Source organism: Camarhynchus parvulus, chromosome 2 (assembly GCF_901933205.1).
Source record: "Camarhynchus parvulus chromosome 2, STF_HiC, whole genome shotgun sequence".
NCBI classification, from domain to species: Eukaryota; Metazoa; Chordata; class Aves; order Passeriformes; family Thraupidae; genus Camarhynchus; species Camarhynchus parvulus.
In genome coordinates this window covers 143,664,288-143,691,360 of record NC_044572.1, presented here as the reverse complement: position 1 = coordinate 143,691,360, position 27,073 = coordinate 143,664,288, and the positions used below count along the sequence as shown (strand labels likewise).

General features: G+C 43.5%; 1 protein-coding gene across 1 annotated transcript in view; it reads right to left on the bottom strand.

Moving 5' to 3' along the window:
• Nucleotides 1–23,455, bottom strand: part of TG (thyroglobulin) — a 151,776-nt gene extending 128,321 nt beyond the window's left edge. Inside the window, exons 1-12 of the mRNA XM_030964721.1 lie at nt 23,448–23,455; nt 22,108–22,132; nt 20,568–20,674; nt 19,581–19,678; nt 18,918–19,121; nt 18,537–18,696; nt 14,051–14,157; nt 12,825–12,968; nt 9,880–10,062; nt 3,802–4,866; nt 1,665–2,252; nt 206–448 (exon numbers count right to left, since the gene is read on the bottom strand). Of these exons, the coding sequence (XP_030820581.1) occupies nt 206–448; nt 1,665–2,252; nt 3,802–4,866; nt 9,880–10,062; nt 12,825–12,968; nt 14,051–14,157; nt 18,537–18,696; nt 18,918–19,121; nt 19,581–19,678; nt 20,568–20,674; nt 22,108–22,132; nt 23,448–23,455 (2,932 nt within the window). The remainder of the gene's footprint in view (nt 1–205; nt 449–1,664; nt 2,253–3,801; nt 4,867–9,879; nt 10,063–12,824; nt 12,969–14,050; nt 14,158–18,536; nt 18,697–18,917; nt 19,122–19,580; nt 19,679–20,567; nt 20,675–22,107; nt 22,133–23,447) is intronic.
• Between the last annotated feature and the right edge of the window lie 3,618 nt (nt 23,456–27,073).

The following is a 27,073-nucleotide window of genomic DNA, read 5'->3' as shown; positions in this document are numbered from 1 at the left end:
AGTGCCCAGATTTTATATTTGCATTGTGTCGTGCATATGAGACAACTGAAATCAGTTCTTGGGGGACAGTTTAATGACTCTGATTAATTACACCTGCTGAATCCCAACTGCTTTTCAGCAAAGTTGCATTTGACATCAAGTGCTCTTGCACAGATTCTGGGCATAACTCCATTCATTTCAGCCCTCCTCTCCCTCCCTGACCCACCTGACCATGCAGCCAGCTGCAGAGCAGAGTCACTGCCTGACAGCAGCTTCTGGGAGATCTCTGCCTCCAGCCCATAGGGCCCAGCAGGACGCAGGAGGTCCTTGTCCGTGAGCTGGATCCCCTTTGCCAGCAGGAAGCTCTCTCCAAAGGCAAACTGGGACCCATTTGAGGCCAGGATGAGCTGCTCTGCCTCCTCCACAAACTTCATGGCTTCCTGCTTCACACCTTCACATATACCAGGGCCTGTATAAAAAATGTATACATGAAGAGTATATTAATGACTTTCATCTAAATCCAGTAAATATTTGCATGTGAAAACTAACTGGTCTTTAATTAGCATCACCCGTTTCCTTCTGAAATCAGTGTTGAATTGCATAATGAAGCAAGCAAAGGAGTCTTGTCTGTGCTCAGCTGTTTAACAGCAAAAGTCTTAGAGCGCCATAAGTCACACAAACATTCTCCATGTCCTGAGCCAAAGGCTTGATGTTTTTACATCCTTATTGGTTACAAACTGAGTTAATATGTCTCTACAGAACATCCACTCAGTTGCTGCCGTTAAAAAATGTGGATAATTACAAGTGAGAGTCAGAAAGGAAAATGAAGGTTAATCCTTTGGGTCTGGAGCGGCAGCTGGCACTTGACCTGCCCTCTCCTCACATCTACTGACCCAGAAAGGGCACTTCAATGCACTGAACCAGCTCCATGAAAGCTGCTCCTCCAAAATAACTCTGTTAATCTGCTTCATCCCTTTATTCCCCACTTTCCCATAGAACTGGAATCTCCACCAGTTCATAGTCCTGTCTCTTCTTCACAGCTGGGAAAAAACTGTGTGATGAGAACAATTTCAGTGATGGCATTTATAATACAGGTCATCTGCTGGAGTAACCCCAAAGAGAGCCCAGCACCTTTGGAGGAGGTGTCGAGACAGAGAGCTTACTGAGCTTCAGGGCTGGCCTCACTCTCCTCCTAGTGACTTCTAGGGGATATCTGTTACTCTTGACCACTGTTACTCTAATAAGAAACAGTAAAGAAAATCCCTCTTGCTTCATTTTAAGGCACTCTTGAAAGTCATTTACATTACAGTGTAATCCTGATTTTTCCATACAACTCTTCACACATTCTAATATCCTTTACCACCTGGAGAAATATTTTCTGCAAAAGCATTATATTATAAGCACTAACTCCAAATTATAAAATCTACTCAAACTTGATATGGAAATTTATTTTTCCTTATTCCCAAAGTTCAGCCATCACTTATTGGAAAAGAGTCACCCTACTTCTGACACCCCTGGAAAAGAGTCACCCTACTTCTGACATCCAACGATAACAGCAGTGCTGATGATCTTCTGAAAAGTTATTGTGGGCTACTTTACAGCAATTGAAAGGACTTCCCTCTCTTGTGGCATAACATAAAAGACCAGAAAACACTCTTACTTACATGACAGAAATTGTTACTTACATGCTGGAACCTGGTTCCCTCCTGCCTTTGTTCCTTCCAGCTCTCCTCCTTTGCTGTCAACACACCAACAATCACGAAGTTCAAAGTGGCCTAAAGGAGCACTGAAGTCAGTGTAGGGTCCTGGGTAGTAGCTGAGCTGGTCAGTCAGAAGCTGCCAGAATATATATGGGTCCAGCAAAATGTTCTCTGATGCATTGGTCGGGTTTCCTTTCAGCACTTGAGATGGGAGATCCATGAAGGAGGAATACATGGAGAACGTGGGGAAGACATTCTGGTGCCCATCCTCATACAAAGCTTTAACAAAAGCTGAAAAGTCTCCAGAGGATGCCTCTTTATACCCAGCTATTATTTCCAACAGGTCAGGAATGGGCAGGGGCTTGCCCTCATTGTTCTCTGCAATCCACCTCTGGTACCACTCGAAGGCTTGCTCGGGGGGGCCATTGCACTGCACCTGCCTCCAGCCACCCCCAGCATCACACTGAGGGAGGTGAAGGCTGGACAGCTGGGGCACAGCTCTTGGATCTGACAACAGCAGCTTCACAGCCCTGAGAAACTCCTGACCAGCTGTGACTTGGCAAGCACTTGGGCCTGGGAAAAGAAAAACATGCACATCTTCTGAATGCACTGAAGATATACAATAGCCCTATCCTCTAGTACAATAACACCACTATTAAAATTGGTCACTCAGCCCAATAATAACAATAACATTCCTTGCCTGTTACTAAGAGGGCTTAGCAATATTAAGGTCCCATGTTGAACCAGGGTAAGATTTCCAAAGGGATGTGAGCCCTCCAAGATGAATACAGATATGTTATTTTAAAATCTGTGAGTACATTAGGTACTTGTTGTTCTTACTGGGGGGCCAGGTGTCACTAAATGCCTTCCTGAATCTGTTTACATAGATCAAGTATTTTCAGATATACATGGTAATCAGGTTGTTACTTGTTATTCAGCCAGTCAATGCAAAAGCAACCATCTGAATACTGGGATAATTTTATTTCTCCTTGGACTGAACCCGAATCTTAATATGGTGTGTCCTCTCTTCCCACACTCTACTGAACATTGCTGCTGAATATAAAAGCATTCCTCAAAATACTGGAGTGAGTTTGGTTTGGAAGCCTTTTCTGCCATCTCCAGAGCCAAATTTCACTCTGCCACCAAGCAGCTCTGCAGACCCAGCCAACCATAGGAGCTCATCTTCTTTTGAGCACCAGAGAATTGTGAACCTTTTTATTTTGGATTGCAGTACAGATGGGTTGTTAGATATAAATCCCCTCTCAATTCAGATCATTAAAACTAACTCCCCACCACTTCTGCAAACTGCTATTTAACGGAGCTCCCCCACTATGCACCACTCAGCTGCCGGTCACTCCTGCTTCTCCCAAAATGAGAAGCAGGCTGTCTTCATGGTCTATTCTCCCTGATGATGTGTTGTTGTCAGTTCACAGAAACTTAAAAGACAAATATTGACAAATCTGTGCTTCCTTCCTTCTTGATATTCCACTTTAAAAAAGGGCAAGGAGAGGCAGTTCATAGTCTATCAACCTGATGTCAGAAGTCATTTGCAGCTCACCTTTTTGGCCTGACTTTGTGACTTATGAAAATACTACCAGCCATAAAATCCCCCTCGTATGTCTGGAGTTCTGTCTTATCAATTTGAGGATATATTCTTGAGCTCAAAAGACTAAATCAAGTTCATAGTTCAAGGCACTGAAAATCTTAAGTTCTTGTGAGACGATGAGCCAGTGACCATGCCCAGGTGCCTTGGTCTGGAAGTAAAAGGGCTTTTTTTCACTAGGTAGGGGTCATATTCAGTTCCACAGATGCTTCAGGACTCCTGGGCATCATGGATGTTACACACTCCAGCTGCACTGAGGTAGAGACATGCCAATGACATGTTCAGGAACCAGACCTCAGGCTCCTCTGCTTTGAGTGTGCCCACTCTACACCCTGACCAGCACCTTTAGGACTGGGGATATCAAGGCTGACAAACACTGTAAAGCTGGCTTGCTTTCCTGTAAGGAGACATTTGCAGACATCATCCATTTATTTCCAGATGCAATCAGATATGAAGAAAGAACCATGGAATTCCAATAAAAAAGAAAGCATCTTTAAATTCCCAGTCCCTAAAACTTACATTGCATTGGATTTCCAGCCTTCCCCCTGATTCCTGGAATAGTCTTGCCGTTCAAATCGACACAGAAGCAATTTGTTCCATAACACTGGAGAGGCAGAAAGTCTCCATCCTCAGTACAAGAGGGAATAAAGAGATCTGATCCTGCAGGTAGGCTTTGCTTCAGGTTTTTCAGGTTTCTTCTTTGCTTCTCACACTCAGTGGGGCACCTTGGGCGCTTGCCTTGACGTCTTGAGCCTGGAACCTCCTTACCCAAAGTGTCCAAACACCAGCACTCTCCTGCATAGCACTGAACCTCCTCATACCTCCCCTCCTTGGTGCATGTTGGAACAAACAGGTCCCTTGGCTCCTCACCACAGCCTCTGGATCCCAGTGCTAGATTCACCACTTCACCTAAATCTTCAGCAATGCTTTCAGGGACAGAAATTACTTGTTGAAGAAAAGTAAAGAACTCTGGTAGTTCCAGGAGAGAAGAAAGGAATTTCATCCGATTCTGATTATCCTGCAGAGTTACTGTGCGGCCAAAGCTGCTCACAAGAGGTTTACTCAAAATGGAGCTGCCCTTTGATACCTCCAGTGAAAATGCCTCAGCTGACTCCAGAGGGCCTTGGCCAATACCCATCTCTGACAGATCCTCCTGTGGGAAAAACTGGACAATGCTGTACTTCCCACTAGTGCCAAGCACCCCTGTGAAGTTAAACTGGATCAAGTTCTTCAAGAACCTTCCTCCAAAGAGGTTTTCTTGGAAACGCTTTGGATTGGCAGTAAATTGCAGTGCCACTCGAGCCAGTTCCCTGGAGGGGAACACCCCTGTAATGGCTTCACTGAGCGTGGTTTCTAGATCAGGAGTCTGGCTGGCAAAGGGGCTTTGTGCAAGTGGGGATGACAATCCAGAGTCCAGAAACAGCTCCTTGAAAGAGGGAGGGCAGGGCCTTGAAAAGCCATCAGTTTTGTCTGACTGCTTATCTGCAGTGGAGAACAAACTGGACTGACTGAAGTAGCCAGCAGGGCCATAGAGGAGCCTCGACAAGGCCCGTCGCCGCTCGGAGATGCACGATTGCTCCTCACCTAGAGAAAGATTTAAAAAAGAAAAAAAAGTACATTTTGGAACCTCCAATACCTGTAGTTCCATTCTCTCTTTCAAGCAGCTGGGGTAAAAACAAATTGAAGTATAGATTAACCTGCTTCTCAACTATGCATCATGCACATTGTTAAGGAATTTGAAATGTTAGTGCCTATGGCCTACAAATAAAATTCTCCAGTCAAGACCCCAATTGAAAGGAAGCATTCCTTCCCCACAGCAAGTTCTCTGCTCTGTGTTCTTTTACTGGTTCTGTTGCTTCCCAATGTAAATTCTCATGCCTGTTCCCGTGGCTGAAAGAATGAAAAATGTATTTTCCAAATATTTTTGCACTCTAGTAGGATCCCCTCTGCTAATAAAAAACTCCAATGATGCAGGTGAAATGTGGGAACCTAAGAAGGAGAAATAGATTGTGGAAAAACACAAACTTATTCCAAACAATATCCACCAATGAGGCATTTATGTAAGTTTCCTTACTAGATCTTCAGTTTCATAGTGAGGTGTTTATTGCAAGAGGTTTGAAAATGAATTGTTAAAATTAGCAGTAATAGAGTGCTAAGAACCAGGTGGCATTAATGAATGAGCTCTAAGGGAAAAAAATTACAGAATTAAAAAAAAAAAAGTCTAATGATGGCATATTGAGGGTACCAAGAGTGGCCCTGGGCACCCATATCCTGGGCTAAGCTGTGTCACAGGTGTAGCTGCATCCAGCCCCACCTGTGCACTGATACACAGGCAGCAATGGCTCCAAGTTAGGATGCAACACATCAGTGAAAAAGGACAAAGCTTAGGGCTTAAAAGACAGAAAATAAGGAAAGACTTGGTAAATATAAAGACAGCAAGAAGCAGACAGACAGCATGGTTATGGCACTTACTGCATGTCTGGAATGCATACAGCAGCTTAACTCACATGCCACACAGTTACCTGTCCTTGGAATGCAGAATTACAGAGAAGGGAGGCAAAAGTAGCAGAACTATAGAGAAGGGGAGACAAAAATATTTTGAGGACAGAACAGCTTTTCCAGTAAAAGAGAACATTCAGCCTGGACAAAAAAAAAATTGAAAAAAGGTTTTTAAAAAACAGGATTCTCCACATCATTTACAATAGACAATTATTATTCAGTATTTCTCACAGTACAGAGAAGTCCAGATGTAGAGTACATAATTATGATAATGAAATTTATTGCCAGAGAGTGCTAGGAAGGATAAAAGGTTAGAGGTCAATTAGGCAAATCCCTGGAAGATAACTCCATAGGGGAAGGCTGAACACAATGATCTGGACTCAGCCTCCAGTTTGGGGCATCTCCCACCTGCAGGAGGATATTTGAAGTTCTTTTTAACATTTTCCATGTTTCTCAGTCTTTCTTACTCAGCACCACTGCTGTCCCTGTAGGGGACAAGATGGATAAGCAGCTTTAGTCTGTTCCAACACCAGCTCCCCTGGGCTCCCCACTCCATCTCCATTTATTCCACAACCAAGCAATATGATAAAGCAGTCACAAATCCTGTTAACAATAAGGATAAAAGCTGGAAACCTAAAAACCTGCTAAAAAGCTAAGCAAGTAATCTGATGTTCTGTGATTGACATCTTTCTCACTCCTGCTTTTGCACCCTTGTCGTGCTCTGCAGTTCCTGACAGGAGCTCAGGGCCCCTTCTCAGATCCTTTGTAAAAGAACTTTCTGTAGGATGGGCCCCTTCTGTTTTCAATGTTGGCTCTTGGTGCTTGGAGGGATGAAGAACATTTCTCAGAGGGCCAATAAGTTAGTGTAAGCCACAATTCCACAGGAACAGTAATATGAAACAAATGTAGGATCACGGGTCATAAACACTCTCCCCTCCTACCCACTGCTGAATCAAATCAAAACAGAGGAAGAAAGAATAAACACCAAAGACCCTCCTGGATTGAATCTACTGAAGAAGGTCTGAGAAGAAGCATGTCCCCATCAGGACTGCCTGGTGCTCTGACTCTACCAGTCTTAACACTGCTGAGTGTGTGAGCCAAAGACATTAAACAATCACAGAATCACTAAGTTTGGAAGAGACCTGTAAGGTTACTGAGACCAACCATTAACCCAGACCTGCTAGGCCTACCACTAAACTGTGCCCCTAAGTACCACATCTACATGGGTTTTAAATACAAAATAAAACAGAGGAGAACTGGAAACACACACAAGGCATGTAGCTGTCTGAAGACTTCAGCCATAACCTCATGAAATACCTTCTCAGGGGTTAATCTGTGAAACTTCTGCAGAAATTTTTTCCCTGCTTAAATTTCCTGACTCTGCCAATAAAAGCTGCAAGCAGCCTGAAGTCATTGCCCCCCTTTCTTCACCCTCCCCCACAAAAAAATTATCAGGAGGCCTCAGCAAAGCATACTCAAAGAGAAAAAAACAGCTCCAACATATGGCAAGGCCTCTCAGAGGTTCCCTTGTAATATCCTTGGTGATCAGCCTTGAAGGCAAGCTGAAGTTTTCATTTCACAGCAAGCCTGTGTGTGCCCAGAGTGCTCTGAGCACTTGGAGCTGTGACACCCAGGGCAGATTCCTCCCTTTTCAGCTGCATGGGAAGCTGTGTGTGTCTCACAGACACAGCAACTGCCTTCCCCCAAGGCAGCCCCCACATTAAGACCCTGTGCCTCAGCTCTTGAGCACAATCCTGAATATTTAGGTAATGCACTTCAGAGCAAAGGTTTTTAACTTTCCTCCTCCCCTCCGGCCCCTGGACATTTCTGCTGTCATTTCCATTTGGGGCACTGATTTGATGGTGTATTCTCTGTGGATTCTCTCAAAGCCCTAACCTATACACCTTTTCTGAATTGTTTGTTGGGTGGCTTTTTACAGGATTTGGCAGTTTTCATGGCAAAACTTACAGTGACAGATTTGGAAAAAAAAAAAACAGTCAGAATAGGAGATGAAATTCCACAGCATTTCACCAAAGGAAGGAGGCAAAAGACAAAATCACCATCACTTGCTTCCTTATATTATTCTCACTTAACACCTCAGTTCCTGGAGCCCAGTGAAAATGCCTCAGCTGACTCCAGAGGCCATTACCCATGTCTGACAGATCCTCCTGTGGGAAAAACTGGCCAATGCTGTACTTCCCACTAGTGCCAAGCACCCCTGTGAAGTTAAACTGGATCAAATTCTTCAAGAACCTTCCTCCAAAGAGGTTTTTCTTGGAAACACTTTGGATTGGCAGTAAATTGCAGTGCCACTCGAGCCAGTTCCCTGGATGGGAATGTCCCTGTGATGCCTTCACTAGGGGTGGCTTCTAGATCAGGAGTCTGGCTGGCAAAGGGGCTTTGTGCAAGTGGGGATGAAATCCAGATATCAGAGCTGCAAAGAAAAGCCTTGCTGCATGCAAAACTAAAAGATCGCAACAGAAAATAAAAGCAGTATGATATTTAATGATTTATTAGAACGTGACTCTTAACCCTGGGGATGTTTCAGGACCTTTGACCACCAGAGTCTGTCAGAGCCAAGAAAGGAGCTGGTCTGCTCTGTTGCCATCTAAAGACGTTATGAATAAGAAATCACCCATTTATCAAAAGTTACAGTGTTGATAAAGTTAAACCCACTGTTACCAGTCCTTATTGTTACCTTGTTGATAATCAATTATTTGTTGTTCCTCCCCTGTTAATTACATGCAGTACATCCCCTGTTAATTACCTATGGGAAATCCCTCTCCATTAGGTCGGGTTTTCACCCCTGCTACTTCCTAGAAAATGGCACCCAGGACTGTGAGAAGGAAGTGACATCAGAGCTCATATGCAAAAGTAGGAACACTTTGCCAAGTTCTTCAAAGAAAACCCCTGGAACAAGGAGCCACCACAGAATTGAACAACCTAAGTGATGTCTAAGGAGGGAGGTCCTCAGAGGTTGAATTGGGGTACGGAAATCCTGCCGCGCCCGTGAGGATGGAATCCCTGGCTCTGCTGGCGTGCGAAGCGGACAAAGCTGCACACCTCCTCCTCCTCTTCCTCTAGGCCACTCCGGGAAGCAGCGGAGGTGTGAGCACGACCCGTCGGGCCCCCACCCAAGCTGGTCACTCTAATAAAGGCATTTAAAGGAGAAAGATCTCCTGCCCTTTATTTATCTCAAAAGACACTGAGAGATTTTTCCTTTGGCCAATCTCGTACATGTTATGAGTAGAAAAGCTGCCCATTTTTTTAAAAGGTTGCAGAGTTCACAGGTTGGGCCAGTTACTGCCAGGGTGGAGTTCTAACTGTTTGTTATTGTAATCACCTGTCATTTTCGTTAACTACCTGTCCTGGATGGTTAAGAATTCCCCCTTTTGTCCAGCGACACCCTGCTGCTTCCTGGAGGATGGCACCCAGATGGTGAAGAGGAGGAGACCTGGGAGTTAGCATGCAAATGACCTAGGAACCAGCATGCAACAGGAGAAGTCCCTCACCAAACCTAGCCAAAAACCCCTAAAAACAATGAGCCAACACAAAATTGATGAATCAAAGTGATGTCTAGACACGAGGAACAGAATCTAGTACCTGCTAAGACCCTTTTTACCCCTCACCCTAAACACAAGATGTCGGCTAGACAGAGGACCTGGAATGTTGAACCGAAAAGCAGGGAATCTCCTGATGCTCTCGTGAGGATGGAACCCCCAGCTCTGCCCACAGACCAGTGCACAAAGCTGCACTCTTCCTCCTCCTCTGAGTCACTCCTGGGAGCAGCGGCAGCATGAGCGCGGACCCGTCAGTTCTCCCCACCTGAGCTGATCACTTTTAATAAAGGCATAAAAAGGAGAAAGGTCTCCTGCCCATGTTTATTTCAGTATGTACCACAGGCCCGGGGCTGCCCTCGCCACGATGTGCCTGGCACCTCTCAGCCGTGGCTGTCTGAGCACCAGCACGGGCCCCACGGGTGGCACTGCTGGGCCACGTAGGCCCCGCCGGCTGCACAGGACAGCACCAGGGGCTGCTGGAAGTGGAGTGCTAAAGACATTGAGGGATTTTTTCCTTGGCCAGTCTCATACATACCACAGGCTGGGGCCTGGCCTCGCCGCCGTGTGCCCGGCACCTCCTGGCCGCGGCTGTCCGAGCACCAGCACGGGCCCCTTGGGTGGCACTGCCGGGCCGTGTAGGCCCCGCTGGCTGTGCAGGACGGCACCAAGGGCTCCTGGAAATGCAGCGCGGCCGAACGCTCAGCTTCACACCTCGAGGGGCCTGCAGGGAAAACAGCAAGCGTTAAGCAGGGAAAGCTCAACGTTTCAGAGCCACCTCTGTTTGATCCCGTTGTTTGCCTGTTTGGGTGTTGGAACCCAGGAAATTTCTCTGGCTGCCCTGGAGGACTCGAGGCCCTGACAGGGGGCTCAGAAACCTTGGCACAGAGCCCAAGACTCCTGTGCCTTTGATCTTGACCCATGGAAAAACAATTACCTTTATATGAAGAATTGCAAGTCAAGAAAGTTTAAGTAGAATAATAGTTAGTATGTCACAGGGTGGAAAATAGATTTTTGAGGTTTTTAGAATGGGGGCTTGGGGTCCCAAGATGGAGGAATTTGGGCGTGCCTTGTCCTTTTTCCTTCTTCTTCCTAGCCTCTATCTTCTGGGTGATGTTGGCATTTTTAGATTGGTTTAGAGTAAAAACTCACTGTCTAACATAGGTGATAGGTATTGGGAGGTTATGGTAAATAATGTACACATCGTTTTTAGTATAAAAAGATAACACCACCTCTGGGGTGGTCAGAGTGCCCCTGTCTGTCCTGTTGAGAGGACCTCGGCAGGCCAGGAGAAAGAATTTTATAGATAAGAAACCATAAACAACCTTGAGAATGAGAACTGAAGAGTTTTGACTCCTTCTTCGACTGCCGGGCTGGGAAAAGAGACTTTCTAATGTATCTCGGGGTCATTCTGACCAGCAGAGATTCCAAGATTTGGGAGAAAAAGAAAAATTAGGAAAAAGAATTTAACTTCCTGATTGCTTCCAGTGGCACATCAAGTACTAGCACAAAATGCAAATTCTTCTTCCTCTTTTGCCATTAAGAATTTGTCCCACGGTTTTCTACTGTAGGTATTAATTTCTATGAAGGGGCTTGACAGCTGGCTTGCAAGCAAAGCTGAGGTAATAGAAGAAATAACGATGATTTTCAAGTGTATCCATAGCAAGGAAGAAGACAAGGCTGTCAGCATGGAAACAGATTAGAAAAGATACATGAACATTTTTGTAAGCTAGACTACATGCATAAGTAGATGATATGTGCCTTAATAATATTTCTTTAACTCTTGCAAATTATATTGATGTTAATTGCTTTGCACCAATGAATATAATAAGTTATTGCGATGTAGTTAATCACTTAAGATCGTGCTTTGTTAAAAGTATATAAGCAGGAGAACACACAGAATAAAAAACTTTTTTCTTCTTAGACCCTGATCACATGTGCGTGTCACGTCCAACCTAATGGTGACAATTTCTGAAAACTAAACAGAAGATAAAGCCTCAGCACATTTCTAGCCATGGTTGCAAGTAGGCAGAGCAGGAATATTTCTCCCAGGGAACCATGCTGGAGGCTGGGGGAGCTCTAGCCCTTAGTGCAAAAGCAAAGTTGGTCAACAGAGACAGATGTACTGCCTGGGGGACTGATTTGAAGGCAAACATCAGTGTTTCTGAAGAGAATGAGGCATTGCTCCTGCAAACAGATCTGCACCTCACTGTGGAGATTTGGGCTGAGACCACCTCATTTCTCCATTTCCCTGTACAGGGATCCGAAGACCTTATTCCTGTCAAACTGGCCTTAAAGGCAAAGAGGGCAAAAATCCAGCAAGTAAATTTTCTGGGTTATCATCTCTCCTCTGAACAGAAATTTTGTTTATATTAACCTGCAATCCTGCAGCCTAAACACTTCTCACCTTCAAGAATTTTTCCAGCTACACCCAGCTACCTGAGTGAGGCAGCAAGAGCATTGTGTCAGAGCAACCTGTTCATCCAGGGGACTCTGACAACTTCCCCAGTTTGAGTGGATTCAGGTGACAGTGTGAGAGCTTCCTAAGTCACCAGAGCATCCCCCTCGGTGGCTGATGAACGAGGTCATATCTCCATCTTGTGGCTGGTACAGCTTCATCTGTGCTGACAGCTGCTGCAGCCACAGCCAGAGCTAAGCCAGAACCACTGTGCAGTGCAGAGGGAAGATGCCTTCAAAACTCCCCAGAAGGATCAGCTTGTCCCAAAGCCAGAAAAACTGTGTGACTACATGGCCAAAAGACTGACATCAGTATCTGCTTCATATTTCTGGTGATATAACTCCTTAGCAAGAGTCAGAAAGCAATGTCAGAGGAGTTTGGGAATTTGGATGGGAGGATGGAGTATCACACAGGAGATTCAAACTCTTCCCAGTTTACTTTGGGCTCTGGTCTAGGAGGGAGGAGGTACCTGACCTCCTATCCTGCAGAGTTCACTGCCTGTAGGTGGAGAAATTCTCTCCCCACATGCCTGCCCTGACCAGGAAAGGAATGGGCCCAAGGGCAGATTCAAAAGTTCAGCCTTGCTGGCCAAGGCTCTACAAACTTTTGTGTGGCCTCCTGAGAATGGAGTGTGTTGTGGTCAGTGTAAAATCCTTCCTGTTTCTGAGTGTACCAACATCAATTAGGGAGCATTTTCTCAGGTTTTTAATTTAATAAATCAACAAATCCATCTCCAAAATCTCAGGGCAAGAGATACGGAGAGTTCATGGGATTTCAAACAATGTGATCCGCAGGCACATGGGAAAAGCATTGATCAGAGGACAGGGACAATCTGCTGGTAAAGAATGTACAGAGCAAAGAATAAAAGCCATCTGCAGTTCAGGGACCTTGATTCTTGCATTGGAACTGTGATATTAAATGTTTTTAGAGCAAAAAACTCCTAGAACAACTCTCCCCAACAGTAGCTGTCACATAAAAGCTCCAGAACTGCCCCCTGATTTACAGGGCATCTCCTGGGTGCTACTTACACCTGAACTTGCCAGAGGTGGCCAGCTGGACCCCCAGGAATCTCCTCTGCAGGATCCGATGGATGCTGCTCTCCGTGAACGTGCGGGCAGGCTCCGGCCCCGAGAACACCGTGTCGTAAACTTCATCCAGCAGCAGCTCCAGGCCTGGGAAAGACAGACTTTTAGCACAGGGACTGCTTTTAAGACAGAAGTCACCCTTACCCCAGAAAAGCAAAGCTGGGAGGAAAAATAAATCCAGTTCTCTAAACAAGTCAAATGTGAAGTTTGCATAACACTAATAACCCTATATAACTTAATAAACCACGTGCTGCACCCAGTGCTGGGTGCCCATGCAGCACCTCTACCAAAACAAGCAGGAGAAACATCCCATACCTGGCTATAGGCTGTGGTTTTGTTAGGTTCAGCCTGCAGTACGGAAATTGATAGAATTTTTGAAGCAGATGTTACCAAAACCAACTACAAGTCATTTTGGTTGCATACTAAAAACCAAGACATTCAGTAGTCTCTCTGAGTGCACAGATTTTTTGAGAACTTGTTCTTTTCTTGGAATTAAATTTTGAAGTTCTTGTCTCTCATCTAAATTTCAAGCTATTGTGCTTTGTATTTTTCCCCTTAAAAAAAATTGAAAATTAAAACCACAGTATCTAAGGAAGGTCTGGAAATTCTCAACCTCCTCATTCCTCCTTGCTGAAAAAGGAACATTCTTTCTTCAAAAGCATCCAATCAACTATTAACATGCCTAAATCCTGAGGTGAGAGAAGAGGATGTCCCTGCCCATTGTAGACGGGTTGGACTAGATGTTCTTTACAGGTCTTTTCCAACCCAAACAATTCTAGATTTTACCTAAGCAAGAAGAAACGAGTTCATTCTTCAGGCCCTTTATATTCCCCTGGATTTGCTAATAGGCCATATCAAATATGACACAGCTTCCTAGTGTGGGCAGAAAGTGGACATTCAGAAATGCCATTCCACATCCCAGAGAGGACAGAATTCGCTCCCAGGCACCAACTCCACTCATTGCTGCTGAGCTCTGCTCAAAAGGGTGGGATTTCATTAGTGAGCTCCAGCCCTTCCCATGGGCATTACACCAGTCACATTGGTCTCACCCCTTGTAAGAGTGAAATTGAACTTCCAAATGAATCTGAAGACTGACATTTGTTATTTGTCCTTTCCCTTGGGAATCCAACACCCCCAGATCAGAGGATGAGCTACTGGAAGGCACTCACCTGTGTCTGCTAACTCCCTCCCCAGGCTGTCCACACAGTAACAGTACCCAGAGATCTCCGGGAACGCTTCCCTCACCGAGCTGAATTTTTGGAAAGCCCTTGGGAGCCTGGAATAAAAAAGCAGCGTGCTGTGAAGAGCCCAGGGAGGCCCATCAACCACAACAAAGAATCAGCTGTTTTCCTTCCTGATTTCATAGGAGAAGGATGTCTGCAGAGCACAAGGCCAGTACAAAAGGCTTTGGTCTCCTTTTGGCAACCCGGCTCTGACAAGATCCAGAGTGCTGTTTCAGCAGGATAGCAACTCTCCTAAATGCCATTTTTCTAAACAAACAGTGGATAATCTCCCTTCAAACAGATTTCTGAGCCCTCCTAAGCATGTACTCAGCATCTAACTCACTTTCAATTCTATTCTCATCTTCAGAAGCCTGTCAAAGAGTGTAAAATAGATGGGCATTGGCTTAATGTTATTACAACACCCATTCATTAGCTCCTTCCACAAATCTGCATGAGATGGCAGAATGCCTAAAAAAAAAGGTTGCTTCCCCTTCCTTACATGCCACGTACAATTTCTGCACTGAATTAAGTACAAAAGCTGATAAAAACCTTGCTAATATCGTTCATTTTCAAGGCATGGCTCAGCAGATTAAGGAGAAGGAGAAAGGGATCTTAATATGAAACAAGACTGACTTTGGCTTCTGGAGATCAAAGAGATGATTTCCAGTGTAATATTCTAGGAGTGACAAAAGCCAGATTCCAGCAAAGCAATTATTTAAGAAAGAAACTTAACAGGGTCCAAGTTGGAAACACCATAATAAATGTGGTCTTAACTGACAGACATCCTAGGGTTTCTCCAAGCAAAAGATAAGTTTCAAGTTCTATTTTCAAAGTGCCAAGTTCTAAAACAATCATATTATTTTATGGACACATCCCCTTACCCTGAAATACTATAAAGGTGTGGTGTCCCAGCTGCATGTGGTTTATTTGGAAAAACCTAGCAACAAGGAAGTGGGATTTTCTGCTCAACACCTCCAGAGAGTTACACAAAATAGATTTTTAGCAAAGATGGACACTCAGCAATAAGAATATTGGTGGATTAAGCACTGATTAACTGGGGAAAAGCAGTTCACAGCTTCCCTGTGAAACTGTGACCAGGCTCAAATCAGTGCCACACTCCAGCAGCCTCAGGAATGCTCCAGAATGTGTAGCCTGAGAACAGCAGTGAAATGCTTGTCTGGCTCAGAGCTGGTGCTCAGCTGAGCAGAGCAAGGGGTCTTTGCCACCTCCAAGACTTTGCCTGAATCACAGAATATTCTGGGTTGGAAGGAACCTTGAAGACTATCTAGTTCCAACCCCTCTGCCATGGGCAGGGGCTGCTTCCACCAGACCAAGCTGCTCAGGGTCCCATCCAGCTTTGGCCTCCAACACTTTTTAGGATGGGGCATCCATATTTTCTGTAGGCAACCTGTGCCAGTGCCTCAGCACCTCACAGGAAAGAATTTCTTCCTCATATCTAAATCTAAATCTACCCTCTTTCAGTCCAAAGCCTTTCCCCTTTGTTTTAACACTACTGCATTTGTTAAAAAACCTTCTCCACCTCTCTTGTAGCCCCGTTTAGAGATTGGAAGTGCTATAAAGTCTCTCAAGAGCCTTCTCTTCTCCAGGGTGGACTCTCTCAGCCTGTCTTGATAGGAGAGGGGACTCCTGGGAGCTCCACCACCCTGTCAGGAGAGCTGAAGATGTTTCTGCTTCCACAGGACATCAAAGCACAGCCTTGGAAATGCCCAAAGCAACAGCAGCTCTGTCAGAGGAAGGGGCTGTAACCTCAGGGTTGTTCCAGTGTTACCCAGCAGCGCTCCTGTCTCAGAATTTGTACATCCCTGTGTAATGCTGCTTTGCTCTGGCACCTTTCCACATCTACAAATTAAAAGTCCACTGAGTCCCTCCACTTTGGATTGTCAAATCCTGCTGGCACTGGCATGCTGAGAGAGATCAAAATGTCACATTGCAGGACACAGAGGGACTTCTGCCAGCATGAAAACAATACAATTTAAGGTATAAACATATAAATAGCATATTTCTATAGTGTTCAATGTACACATGGGCATAAACAGCTTGGGGTATTTTAAGACCCCTCAGCTACCCTGGATTATCATGTACTGTCCACTGCCCAGTCAGGAATATGATCTTTCTTCTGCACTGCTCATGTCCTTGGAGCTCATCAGCTCAGCATCTCAACCTCTGAGTGAAACAGGATTCAATGGAAAAATTTTGCATCATGCTTTCTTTTATTTTCAACATTAAAAAGTCACACACACTACTTTATATAGGGCATATGTATAGTCACATCTTGTCATTCTGCTTATTTTTGTTCCAAGTTGAGGGTAAATTACAAACAGATATAAATTAGGCCCACACAAACAAGAGGGCAAAATTTTTCTCACATTATGTGGAAAACCCAATTCTTATCACATTTTTTATTTTCTCAGACTCTTTAACCACAGCCATCAAGATAAGTAGCAAAAACATAGAATTCCTCATTTTTCAGAGCTAGTCCAAACCAACTGTGACTACATTTAAGCTCTGGATAAATTTCTAGTGTTTCTATGTGTTTCAAAAATAATTCTCACACTCAAAAATACAGGGAAATAAATAAATGTGAGGTTGTTGGCCTTCAAAATATGAGTCTCTGCTTTTGGCTTCCAGCAAAGACAACTCACTACTGACTGTAGCACGAGAGTACAAAATCTTCCTTGGCTTTTGATTTTTTGATAATTCCCATCAGTCTGCTAAAAGGTGTTCTATATGGCTGCCCATCCAGGCAGGACCTGGACACAGTCCATGCAGAAAAAGTAACAGCAGCCAAGCCCTCCAGGTAAGGCAGGAAATTTGGGCTCACCTTTCTTTGTGGAAGTCTTTTGTTTGGGAAAAGTCTCAGCTCTAAACCTCTGAATTTCCCCATTTGTGTGTTTGGGGGAGGTTTAACATACTGGCTTATTCTGGAATATTTTTTAAGGTCTTGGGAAACTGTTTGGAAAGAGAGGTAGGATGATATGTCTACAATTTAAAAATCAGTGTATGGAACCAAGGAAAGTTTCTCCACTGGTTCCATACAAACATAAAATATGGGTTAAAATCCCTGTTCGGCTACAGCCCTTTGCTGTGGAACTCATCCCTTCAATGCCACATTCTGCCCTGGTTTGGGGAAGGAATAATGACATTTCAGGCAGGAGTACTGTGAAAATAAATATATTAGTGACCTGAAATACCCAGATATGATGGCAATAGGTTAAGCCAATGCCATAATTAGAAGGTAGACAGCTGGGACTGAAATGATCCTGCTGTGATTAATTACATTACACGGACAGAAAATAAATCCAATCTCGCAGGTCTTTGCAAGCAAATCTCCCAGTGGGAGGAAAAAAAGGTCAATTTAAAGCATTGATTTCTCCACTGTAGTTGCTTTTTAGCATTTCAACACCAACAAACAAAAGAGCCAGATTATTTTGCTCTCACCAAAATAACCTCTTCTGAAGCTCTGACAAACTTGCACTGTGCATTCAGACCTGTCTTTCAGTTTTACTTAAATTCTAAAAAAAGAAACCCCTCCACACAGCAAAACTGACATTTACAATAAAACACCTTTGCTGCTACAGAGCCAAGCCACAATGGGATGTTATGTTTAGTGCTCTGCCCTCCACCAGGGAAACTGGTGCTGACTGAGGAGCCAAGTCAGTGGCACTTCAAGAGACACTGAAAGGTTTCTCTGGAGAGTCTGAACATCTGCACCAAAACAAACTCCTCTCCCATCAGCTCCCCTTGACCATCCCTGTGTCACCATCACAGTGTTACTTCCCAGCTCCTCCACAGGACAGGGAGCTTCCTGCTCCCACAGACAAGGATTTGATCCGGTGTTCTGAAGCATTCCCCAACCCTCTGCAACCACCTGAAGCCAGCTGTGCACCAGAACAGTTGTTCATCATTTGCTGTTTCACCCATGTGAGCAGCCCTGGCACTGCCTAATATTTAGGCAGGTAAGAGGTTCTCATCATCAGATGGAACTTCATCTTTGCATGTTATCTCTTTTCCATCTGCTCTCATCTTCCATATGGAATTGTCTTTCCTACCTCATATATACATACAAATTCCTCTGCTCCTTCTACATTTATCTCATTTGCTGTTGCTTGTCTGTCTCAAAAGTAGCCATGGCTACCTTTCCAATTACAGATCACAATGTGGTATCCAGTGCTGTGTGAGGACACAACAATTAGACTGCAGGGATGGAATATATATATATATTTTTTTTTTAATCAGCAGATTTAATTCAGAAGAAAAAGTTTTTTTCACTTGGTCCATTCTTTAACAGAAAATATAATGTGCAATTACAGAATAAGGGCTCCATGTAGCAAAAATCACAAAAAAGGAGTCAGATGGTGCCTTGAAGGGGTATGCAGGATTACATTCTTGATACAGAAGCCTGAGCTCTTACCTGTTGTAACTATGAACAAGATCAAAAACACTCATGTCTGTTGTGTTGACAAACTTGCACTGGACAGGCAGAAACTCTCCATCTGCTGAGCACTGTGGTGGGCTCTTCTCCCCAAACCCGTGCAGGATGCGACGGTCCCGGATCTCACAGTTCCCTGGACCTTATGAGGAAGAGAGATAATGTTTATTTGTGTGTTACTTTCCCCAAACTGCTGAAAGGTAACGCTGTTGTTTAAAAGGGGGTTACATTGAGCAGGGACACTGAGATGCCTCATCTTGTTTTTATGAAGAGCAGGGAGCTGGACTCAATAATCTTAGTGGTTCCTATTCACACCAAGCCTTTCAAACCCACAAACCCCATATTTTGTTGAATATCACTTACACCGGGCTGGTTTTCCTCTTTGTCTGGTGCCATAAATCTCCATTCCCTCTGGATCTACACACCAGCACTGCCCCAGCTCCATGTCACACTGCACCGGGTCGAAAGCCCCTGAATCCAGGCACTGAGGGATGTAAGAGATGCTGCTGCCGTTGATGTATCGGCTCACCAAGATCCTCTGCTTTTGTAGCTGGCAAAAGGACAAGCCTGTGGTACCAGAGAGTGGCACTGTTAGAGGAAGGTTCTTGTTGGGCACTGAGTCCTTTATTGAGGCAACATCTGAGTTTTCTCAGAATTACAAGTTCTAAGTCTGCCACCCAGGTGGCGTGAGGGCATTGATGGACTTGAGGTTATGAAAATGGGTATAGAGAAGCCCACCACAGATGGGGTTGAAGCTCTCCAACTCAAAAGTCATTACACTAAATCAATCTTTCATTCACAATTTGTCTTACTGGGACCTTCATAAATACAGACATCCAAGTGTATCAGGTTTCCATGATAAGCCCTGAAGAAACTCCAGAACTTCCAATAGAAAGACCTAGCAAATTACCACAAACTAGAGTCCATCAAAGTCTGTGGCTAGCCTTTTCTTGATTTCAGCAGTTCAAATGCAGATTTAAATGGTTCTTTACCCAATCTGAGCAAAGACAGAAATTTTTTACTTACAAGATATGGGATATCCACTCTGTTTGCTGCCAGGAACCTCAACACCGTTCTCATCTACACACCAACAGGAAAGCCCATTCCTATTGCACTGGACTGTCCTGAAGAAGATCACAAGTAACATTTTATTTTGTGTGTGCAGAGTCCTCAGTCAGTAACAGACATAAAAAAAAAATTAAGAAACCATAAAGCAAAGCAAACCACATCAAATACTTCAAAATCACAAATAATGGAACTGGCAAGAGCTGCATTTCTGGTGACTTTGATCAGTGGGAACCCTTAATTCCAGTAATTCTCTGAACTCCTCAGGAATTGCAGATACACGAATTGAAGTCATTGAGGAAGCAAGCACATTGGACAGAACCCTAATTCGCATTATCTGAAATTCACCAAACACTTTGAGACGGTTTCTAAATCAAAACTAGAATGGTCACAGCTGCCACCAGTGGCAAAATAAAGATAATAGCAGAGAAATTACAATCTGTACTCACTCTCAGCTTTAACTTGTTAGCTTCTTGCACCTTCAAGCAACGTGCTGCTCTCTAAATCACTGTTCTCTGTGTGCTTTTTAGTTCCTTCACTGCCTTTAGAAGGAAACCTGACTGTGCCACTGAGCAGGGTGGATAAGTTCTCAGTCACTTGGCTGAGCTGTGCCAGCTGGCACACACATTCACCCATGAGCACGTGTAGGAAGACAGCAAACCGCACCACACTGCAAACTGCACCAAGTATTTAACATGTAAATAATGCTGCCAAAATTAGCCTGTTAATCTTAGATAGACCTTTTCACTCAGAGATTACTTCCCATAACAGGGAATTCATATGGTAGAGGTTGGATTTGCAACACGGCTCAGTGAAGTCCCTTCAAGTCTCCTGCACCCCTCATCCTCCAGTCCACTGTTGCAGTGGCTCTTCAAGACAGACTAAAACTCTCATTAACAATGAAAGGTCACATCATATGGCAGCACATTAATGGCAGGGATGAATTACCTGAACTGGCCATCCTCTGAGCACTGAGGAACGTAGGCTTCTCCTGCTGAAAAAGCCTCTTCCCTCTGAAGCTCACACGGACGCAACGGCTGGGAGTCGGTCTGATACTCTGAAAACAGCAAGGAGATAAACACCTAAGGGTGGTCTCACCACAAACCCATTTTTACCAAAACCCTGATAGTACCAGTCTTGCAGGGGAACAGGTTCAGGGGTCCTCCCTGACTGTTTTCCCATTGCTCCCTGTGTGCATTTCCATGTGGGACAGCACAGGGAGGTTCTGAACAAACCACTGCTCTGCCAGCTGCAGGTTGAGCACATGGTGGAGATGATCATGAAACCCTTTGCCAGCCCTGTGTTTAGTTAGTCCCAGCTCTGTTCTCTACTGGCCTGGCTATAATTTTCTGGTACTTGGGGTTCTTTACTTAATTGTGCCTATGACCACAAAAGAGCCCTTTGCATAACCACACGCACCACTATTGCATTTTCTGAGTAATTATCCTTTACTAAAGCTAAGTTACTCACTATTTTACCAAAAGGAGAGGTATTTCTTCTTAATCTCACAAAAGATTTAAAAATAATCAATTTCTAGCACTAGCATCAGACTAATTCATCCTAGGAGCACTCTCGGTTTTCAATGGGGCAAGTGATCAACTACTGAAGGCACCTAGCAAATTTTTAATGCATTCAAAGCTGCACTAGCTGCTGTTTTAGATGCAGAATGTAGAATGATGAAATTCAATAAGTTCTTTTTTACAGAGAAGATTAGTTGATCTGACACTTTCCTCACCCTTTAAAAACTGCTGAATGTCATGCTCTTAATACCACAGATTAGTTTATAAAAATTCAGCAAACAAACCCACAGCAATTTAGTCCAAATGTTTGCTTAAGCCAGTATTTGGTCTGAGCATGATCATACACTGTAATGCAAATACATCATAAGTATCCTGAATGCTTTTCAGCCTGAAATAATTTGCAACTCATGGAACTTCTACAGCTGCAGACCATTCCTGTTCTTCTAATGCTTCTCAATCACATCTGTTTCTTGAGTTTTTACTGTGTCCCCTTAAAACCATGTGAAAATTTTCATGAGATTGCAAAATTTCAGGTGATCTTATCTATAGACAATGTCACATAGGCAAAGCTCCCTCTTTTCACCTCAAACATCAGCTGCTCTGGGATGTGTGGGGATCCCTTTGTACAGTGCTAGAGAGGGTCTACCAAGACATCTGAGTTAAATAATTAATTCAGTGATTCAAATCACTGGTTGTGCAGGGCTATCAAACTCAGGCCAAAAAACTGGGAGCAGCACTCAGACTATCCAATATCTTTAGGTTCAAGCCTAAATTAGATGATAGCACCTAAGAGTAGATGTGATTGAGGAACTTCACAACCCTGCAGCAGCACCTTTTCTTACCCTGTTCCTTCTCTAGCCCTTGAGAAAACGTCGGGTTTTTTCCCATCTAAAATTCAGGTGCACAAACTCAGGTAGGCCTAAACACTTAAAGATCTTGATAGTTTAGTATTCAGCCAGAAGCCCAGCCTTAGTTTGCACAGCACACAATAACCTGCTAAATTTTCAGAGTGCAAGATTCAAGACCATTATATATTTCATCAAGACAACACACAGAGCAGCACAAAGATCAGTCACCCTTGGACACAGGCAGAGGAAAAGGACAAGTGTACTTACCAAATATATTGGCTGTTGCTATGCTAATAAAACAAAAGAGGGTGCAAAATGGGATGGAGCCCATCTTGCAATGGGAGAGCCCCATCCCCTTCTGTCCTGAGGCAGCTCTGTGCACCCCACAGAGCCTTTGCTGCCCTTTTATAGTGCCCATCGTGGGGATGGGCTCACTTCAGTGCTGCTGGCTGGGCACAGAATTGGGTGAGTGACGCACATGAGGCTTCTGAGCAAACTCAAGAGGCCCCTTGAGCTGGAGCTGCCCTCCTGGCTGCCCTTAGGCAGCTCTCATCCCTGCTCCAGGGAGCACAGCTGAGCCAAGGGCCAGCAGGCACAGCTGGTGGCAGAGGGCTCAGTTATTCCAACAAGTAAAGTGGGGATATTGGAGTGACCCTGGGCAGAGCCCTGGCCCTCACCTGCCCCAGGGTGCAGCCAGGCTCTGTGCTCCCCAGGGAATTGCACATTTTTGTATTTCCAGAGAGCTGAGCCTGCTGAGGGACAGACCAGAATGAGACCTCTGGGTGCTGCACATCAGGACTGAATATAACTCATGATGTGGTTTTTTACTAAGAGAAAAACAGGATGGATGCACTCACTAGCTAAAGTGAATTGAGGTTCAGAATGAATTACATTCTATCTTTTGTTTTCACTCCCACTTGCACCATGCACTTTAACACAGCCAAGTGTCTGACAGGCACAGCTTCACTCCTTGGGCTTCACCCTCCAGCTGTAAGATCAGTATGACCATGAAGCTTCTTAAGTTAAGCTTTTTAGTACTAATTACATGCAAGATCCTCAACATAAAACATATGAGAAATATTTCCTTGGTTCCAGAATTTCACCTGTTAATTGGCCACCTCTTGTAACTGTGAGTCAGCATTTACTTGCACCAGGAATTATGAGAACTCACCCTCACTTGTAACAAAGGTGGTTGGATAAATAAGCCCCAAGTCATTACTTAAATAATAACAGCACATGTTTGAAGCTGGATTTAACCTGGCTTCAAGAAAAAGTGAGAGCAGCACTTTTGTTTGTGATTCATAGGTACTAGAAAACCTAGAAACAACTCTGCTGATACTCGCCCATAGATCATGACAGCAGTGATCCAAGCATCTTTCTGTGCTGTCTGTAGACCACTGCCATGGCACAGTGTTTGATGGATATGGTAAATATGATTTCCAAGAGCAGCACAAGCTTACTTTAGCATGACTAGGCTTTTAAAAATAAGTGGGACTGTATTTGCTCAAGTCCAGAATAAGTTGCTTGAACGTAAATTCCAAAGTCAACAGTCTACAGAAAGATCAAGGGAAAAAATTAAGAACATGTCCAGCATAGATGACAGACCAAAAAAAAGGCAACACTTACAGGCATAAAAATGACAAATTCTGTAAGAGCCCTGATCAAGTAGGTACAGAGAGAAACTGAATTTCTGGATTAGCACAGCATTTGTAGGGAAACATCCATGAAGAGCGAAAGAATCTGACTAAATAACCAGTCTTAGCACCAGCATGGCTAAATCAGGAAAGGAAAAAAGTTTGATCATAACATATATTTCTGACCCAAGGGAGCTTCAAGAGCCTCAGGTTTGTGTCTGAGCCCTACAGAGACTGACAAGGAGAGCAGCAAGAGAGAGCCCAGCCCAGCGCCACAGACAGGCTCTGCAGGGACAGCAGCTCGGCGCTGGCAGTCCTGTGATGTGTCCAAGCCAACAAAACATCTCCAGCGTGCGTTGGGGTCTGTGTGTGATACTCATTTAGCCCAGTTTTCTAAAGTTGTTAGAAAAGTGTCACTCAGGTTCCTTGCACAGCAAATGGAAAGAGAAGATTATTAAGGTCACTACTCACTTTCCTTCTTTATTCTTTGCTATAAAAGGCTGATAATGAAGGAAGGCAGACAGGAAAGCACAAGGTATCAAGGGGCTTTTATTATCAGAAAGAAGCACAAACTCACAATATCTATGTATTGCTGATTCCCAAGATGATGTTTATTTCCTTTAGAAACACTCAAAAACAACCTATGAACTACTCAAGCTGGGAAGAACAGCCAAGTCTTAAAAGTCTCTTAAAAAACTAAGTGAGAAAAGGAATTTTGGCCATTGGCATCACTCAAACCACTTCTAGACGTGCGTCAAACCAAGGTGGGCATCTTGGTACATGAACGTTCAAGGGGATGCAAGAGCCCATGGATTAAAAAGGAAAAAAGTTGTTTACAAAGCAACGTGTGGAATTCACATTCATCAGAGAAAAAGAGGCCCTTGTCTATCTATGGGTGATCAAATGCAAAGTAAGAAAAGCCTTGCATAACCTTCAGTGAAAGGACAATGGTATTGACCTCTATTTTTAGCACCTGAGAAAAGATGGAGTAACATCTTAAATTAGCTCACCAATGAAGAGCAGAAAAGAAGTGGAAAAGGTCCCTGTGGCCATACAGCCTTACAACTATCATGTCTTCAAAATCATTGCTTTAGTGCTGAAAATGAGGGTTTTGTTTTGTTGCCTACTGGCAAAATCTACTCAATCTATACTACAAGCTACAACTGCTGGGGCAAAGATAAAGGTCAGTGGGATGAGACACTGAAATCACATACCTCAAAGAAGAAGACATTTATTCATTGTTCCAGTTTTGCATACACTTTCTTAGCAGAAGAGACAGTTTGTGTAACTGCACTTTTACATATTGAAAGGCCCAGGGATACAAGATTCATGTATATAAATACACAGACATCTGTACCCACAGAAAAGTTACTCTTACTTCAATCAAATTTGAGCCTGAAAAGTCAACCTTAGTTTAAAAAAAGAACTGGAGGGAGCTCCCCAAATGAGGCAGCAAATTGGAAGCAAAAGTGTTAAGAAAACATTGTGAAACTATGCTTATATCAACCAATTCATTCACTTCAAACAATAAATTGCTTTTCTGTGTTAAATAAAGCACCAATGTTGGACAATCCTCTCACACATTTTAAGAAAGCTACATAAAAAAAGGTTAACACCATTTATTGCACTTAGATAGAGAACTAAGGTTTACATTCAGCACATTTCTTTCCAAGACCTTGTGAAGCACTAATCTTTATCATCTCTGATTAAGACCTCATGTGATGCAAAATTAAAAGACTACAAGATGACAACCCTACATAATGCATTTTTCAGTGTATTCACTTTATATGTGACATATTCTTCAAATTTAAAGAACAAGAGGGAAGTTTCAGTTATTTCCATGCTAAACTTGGCTAGATCAGAAAAATGGGCAAAGGACTTGTCAAATCTTAAATTATAACTTACCATTTGGAAAAGTGCCTTTGGTGACAGAAGAACCTAAAGAAGCCCATGTAAGAATATTTGAATTTGCATTTGTCCCTGCAGGAATTGACCATTTCTAGGACAAATAAAATGCCTTGTTTTTGTCTTACTTATTTAATGAAAATAACAGAGTTTTTCTCTATCCAATAGTACCACAATGATTCCAGGTAGAAAAATAGGTATTTTATTCTCACAACACCAGGGATGCAGATTGGAGCAGGAGCCAGGTCTGCAACCACAGTGACACACAGGATTTGCAACTTCAATCGATACACTATTTGACAAAAAAAGCTGAGGCAGTGAGAAATGTCCCCACCAGCCACAGAAGGACAGCAACAGGGTGCAAAACTCTTGGTATTGGTGGGATAAAACTGCTTTGGGTCTTTTCAATAATGTAATATTTAACCTTCTCTGAACTAAAGGCAATGGTGCAGAGCCAGTGGAGTCAGAAAGGAAGTTCAAGGACAAATGCAGCTCCTGCCACACAACAAAGCTGTGAATTCCAAAAGCCACCAATGAAAAAGATGGATTAAACTTGAGGAGTCCATCTCTGTCAAGTGACTGATATAACTAATGGACCTAAAAATTTTGGTAAAGGAACCCTGTTTGCCAGAAGTGAAAGACACATTCAGGAAAAGGCAATTTGCACAGATAGTCCATAGTATGTTTGTACAGATCTGATATCCTATTTCTACTGCAGACAAGACTCTGGGCTGGCCAGCTGCCTGGTTTGACTCAGGAAACCTCTTCTTCAGAAAGTCTGCTACTTCAAAAAATGTTTCAGTATGGTGCTCCAAGCCTGAATCTGGTTTTGTAACTTAAGTTTGAGAGCCTGTTTTGAGACTGTCCCTTCAACAATGATTAAAATGTTTCAGAATTAAAATTTTAAAGTTCATTATTTATTATTGTATCTACTTTTTCTGTGAATGAAAAAAATTTTCTATGTCAGTAACTTACTGAGATTCTGTCCCATTTCATTCACCTGCTGCTTATCATATGCGCCCTTGTCCACATGATGTCTAAGAAAAGAACATCCTTAGCATTGCTGGCTTATTAGTTTTCTACCACAGTAATGTCTTGAACAACTTGTGGATGATATTAAAATAAATGACTAAAAGCAAATTAAAGTTATTTTGTAATGATATTGTACAAAGGCACATGTCTGCCCACAAGAAGAGATGCCATCACTGTGAACACGTTGTTGAAAGGCATTGACTGTAAAGAATAAAATGCATTGCAAAACTCAGACCCTGAAATTGTTAAAACACCAAAACAGCCCAAGAACAGAAATATCTTCTAATTACTTTGCCATATACATTAAGTAATTCAGTACTGTGAATAATTTACTGATTGTATCATTTGCCTACAGGTTAAAATACAACTGAAGATTCCCTGACTGCACATAACCTAAGGACTACAGGCTAAACATGCAGCTGAAGGTTCCCTAATGCTTTAAAACATATGCAAACAATCACTAGCTCACCAGAAGAGAAGTCCATGGAAAGGGAGCCCAGGCACGTAACAATCTC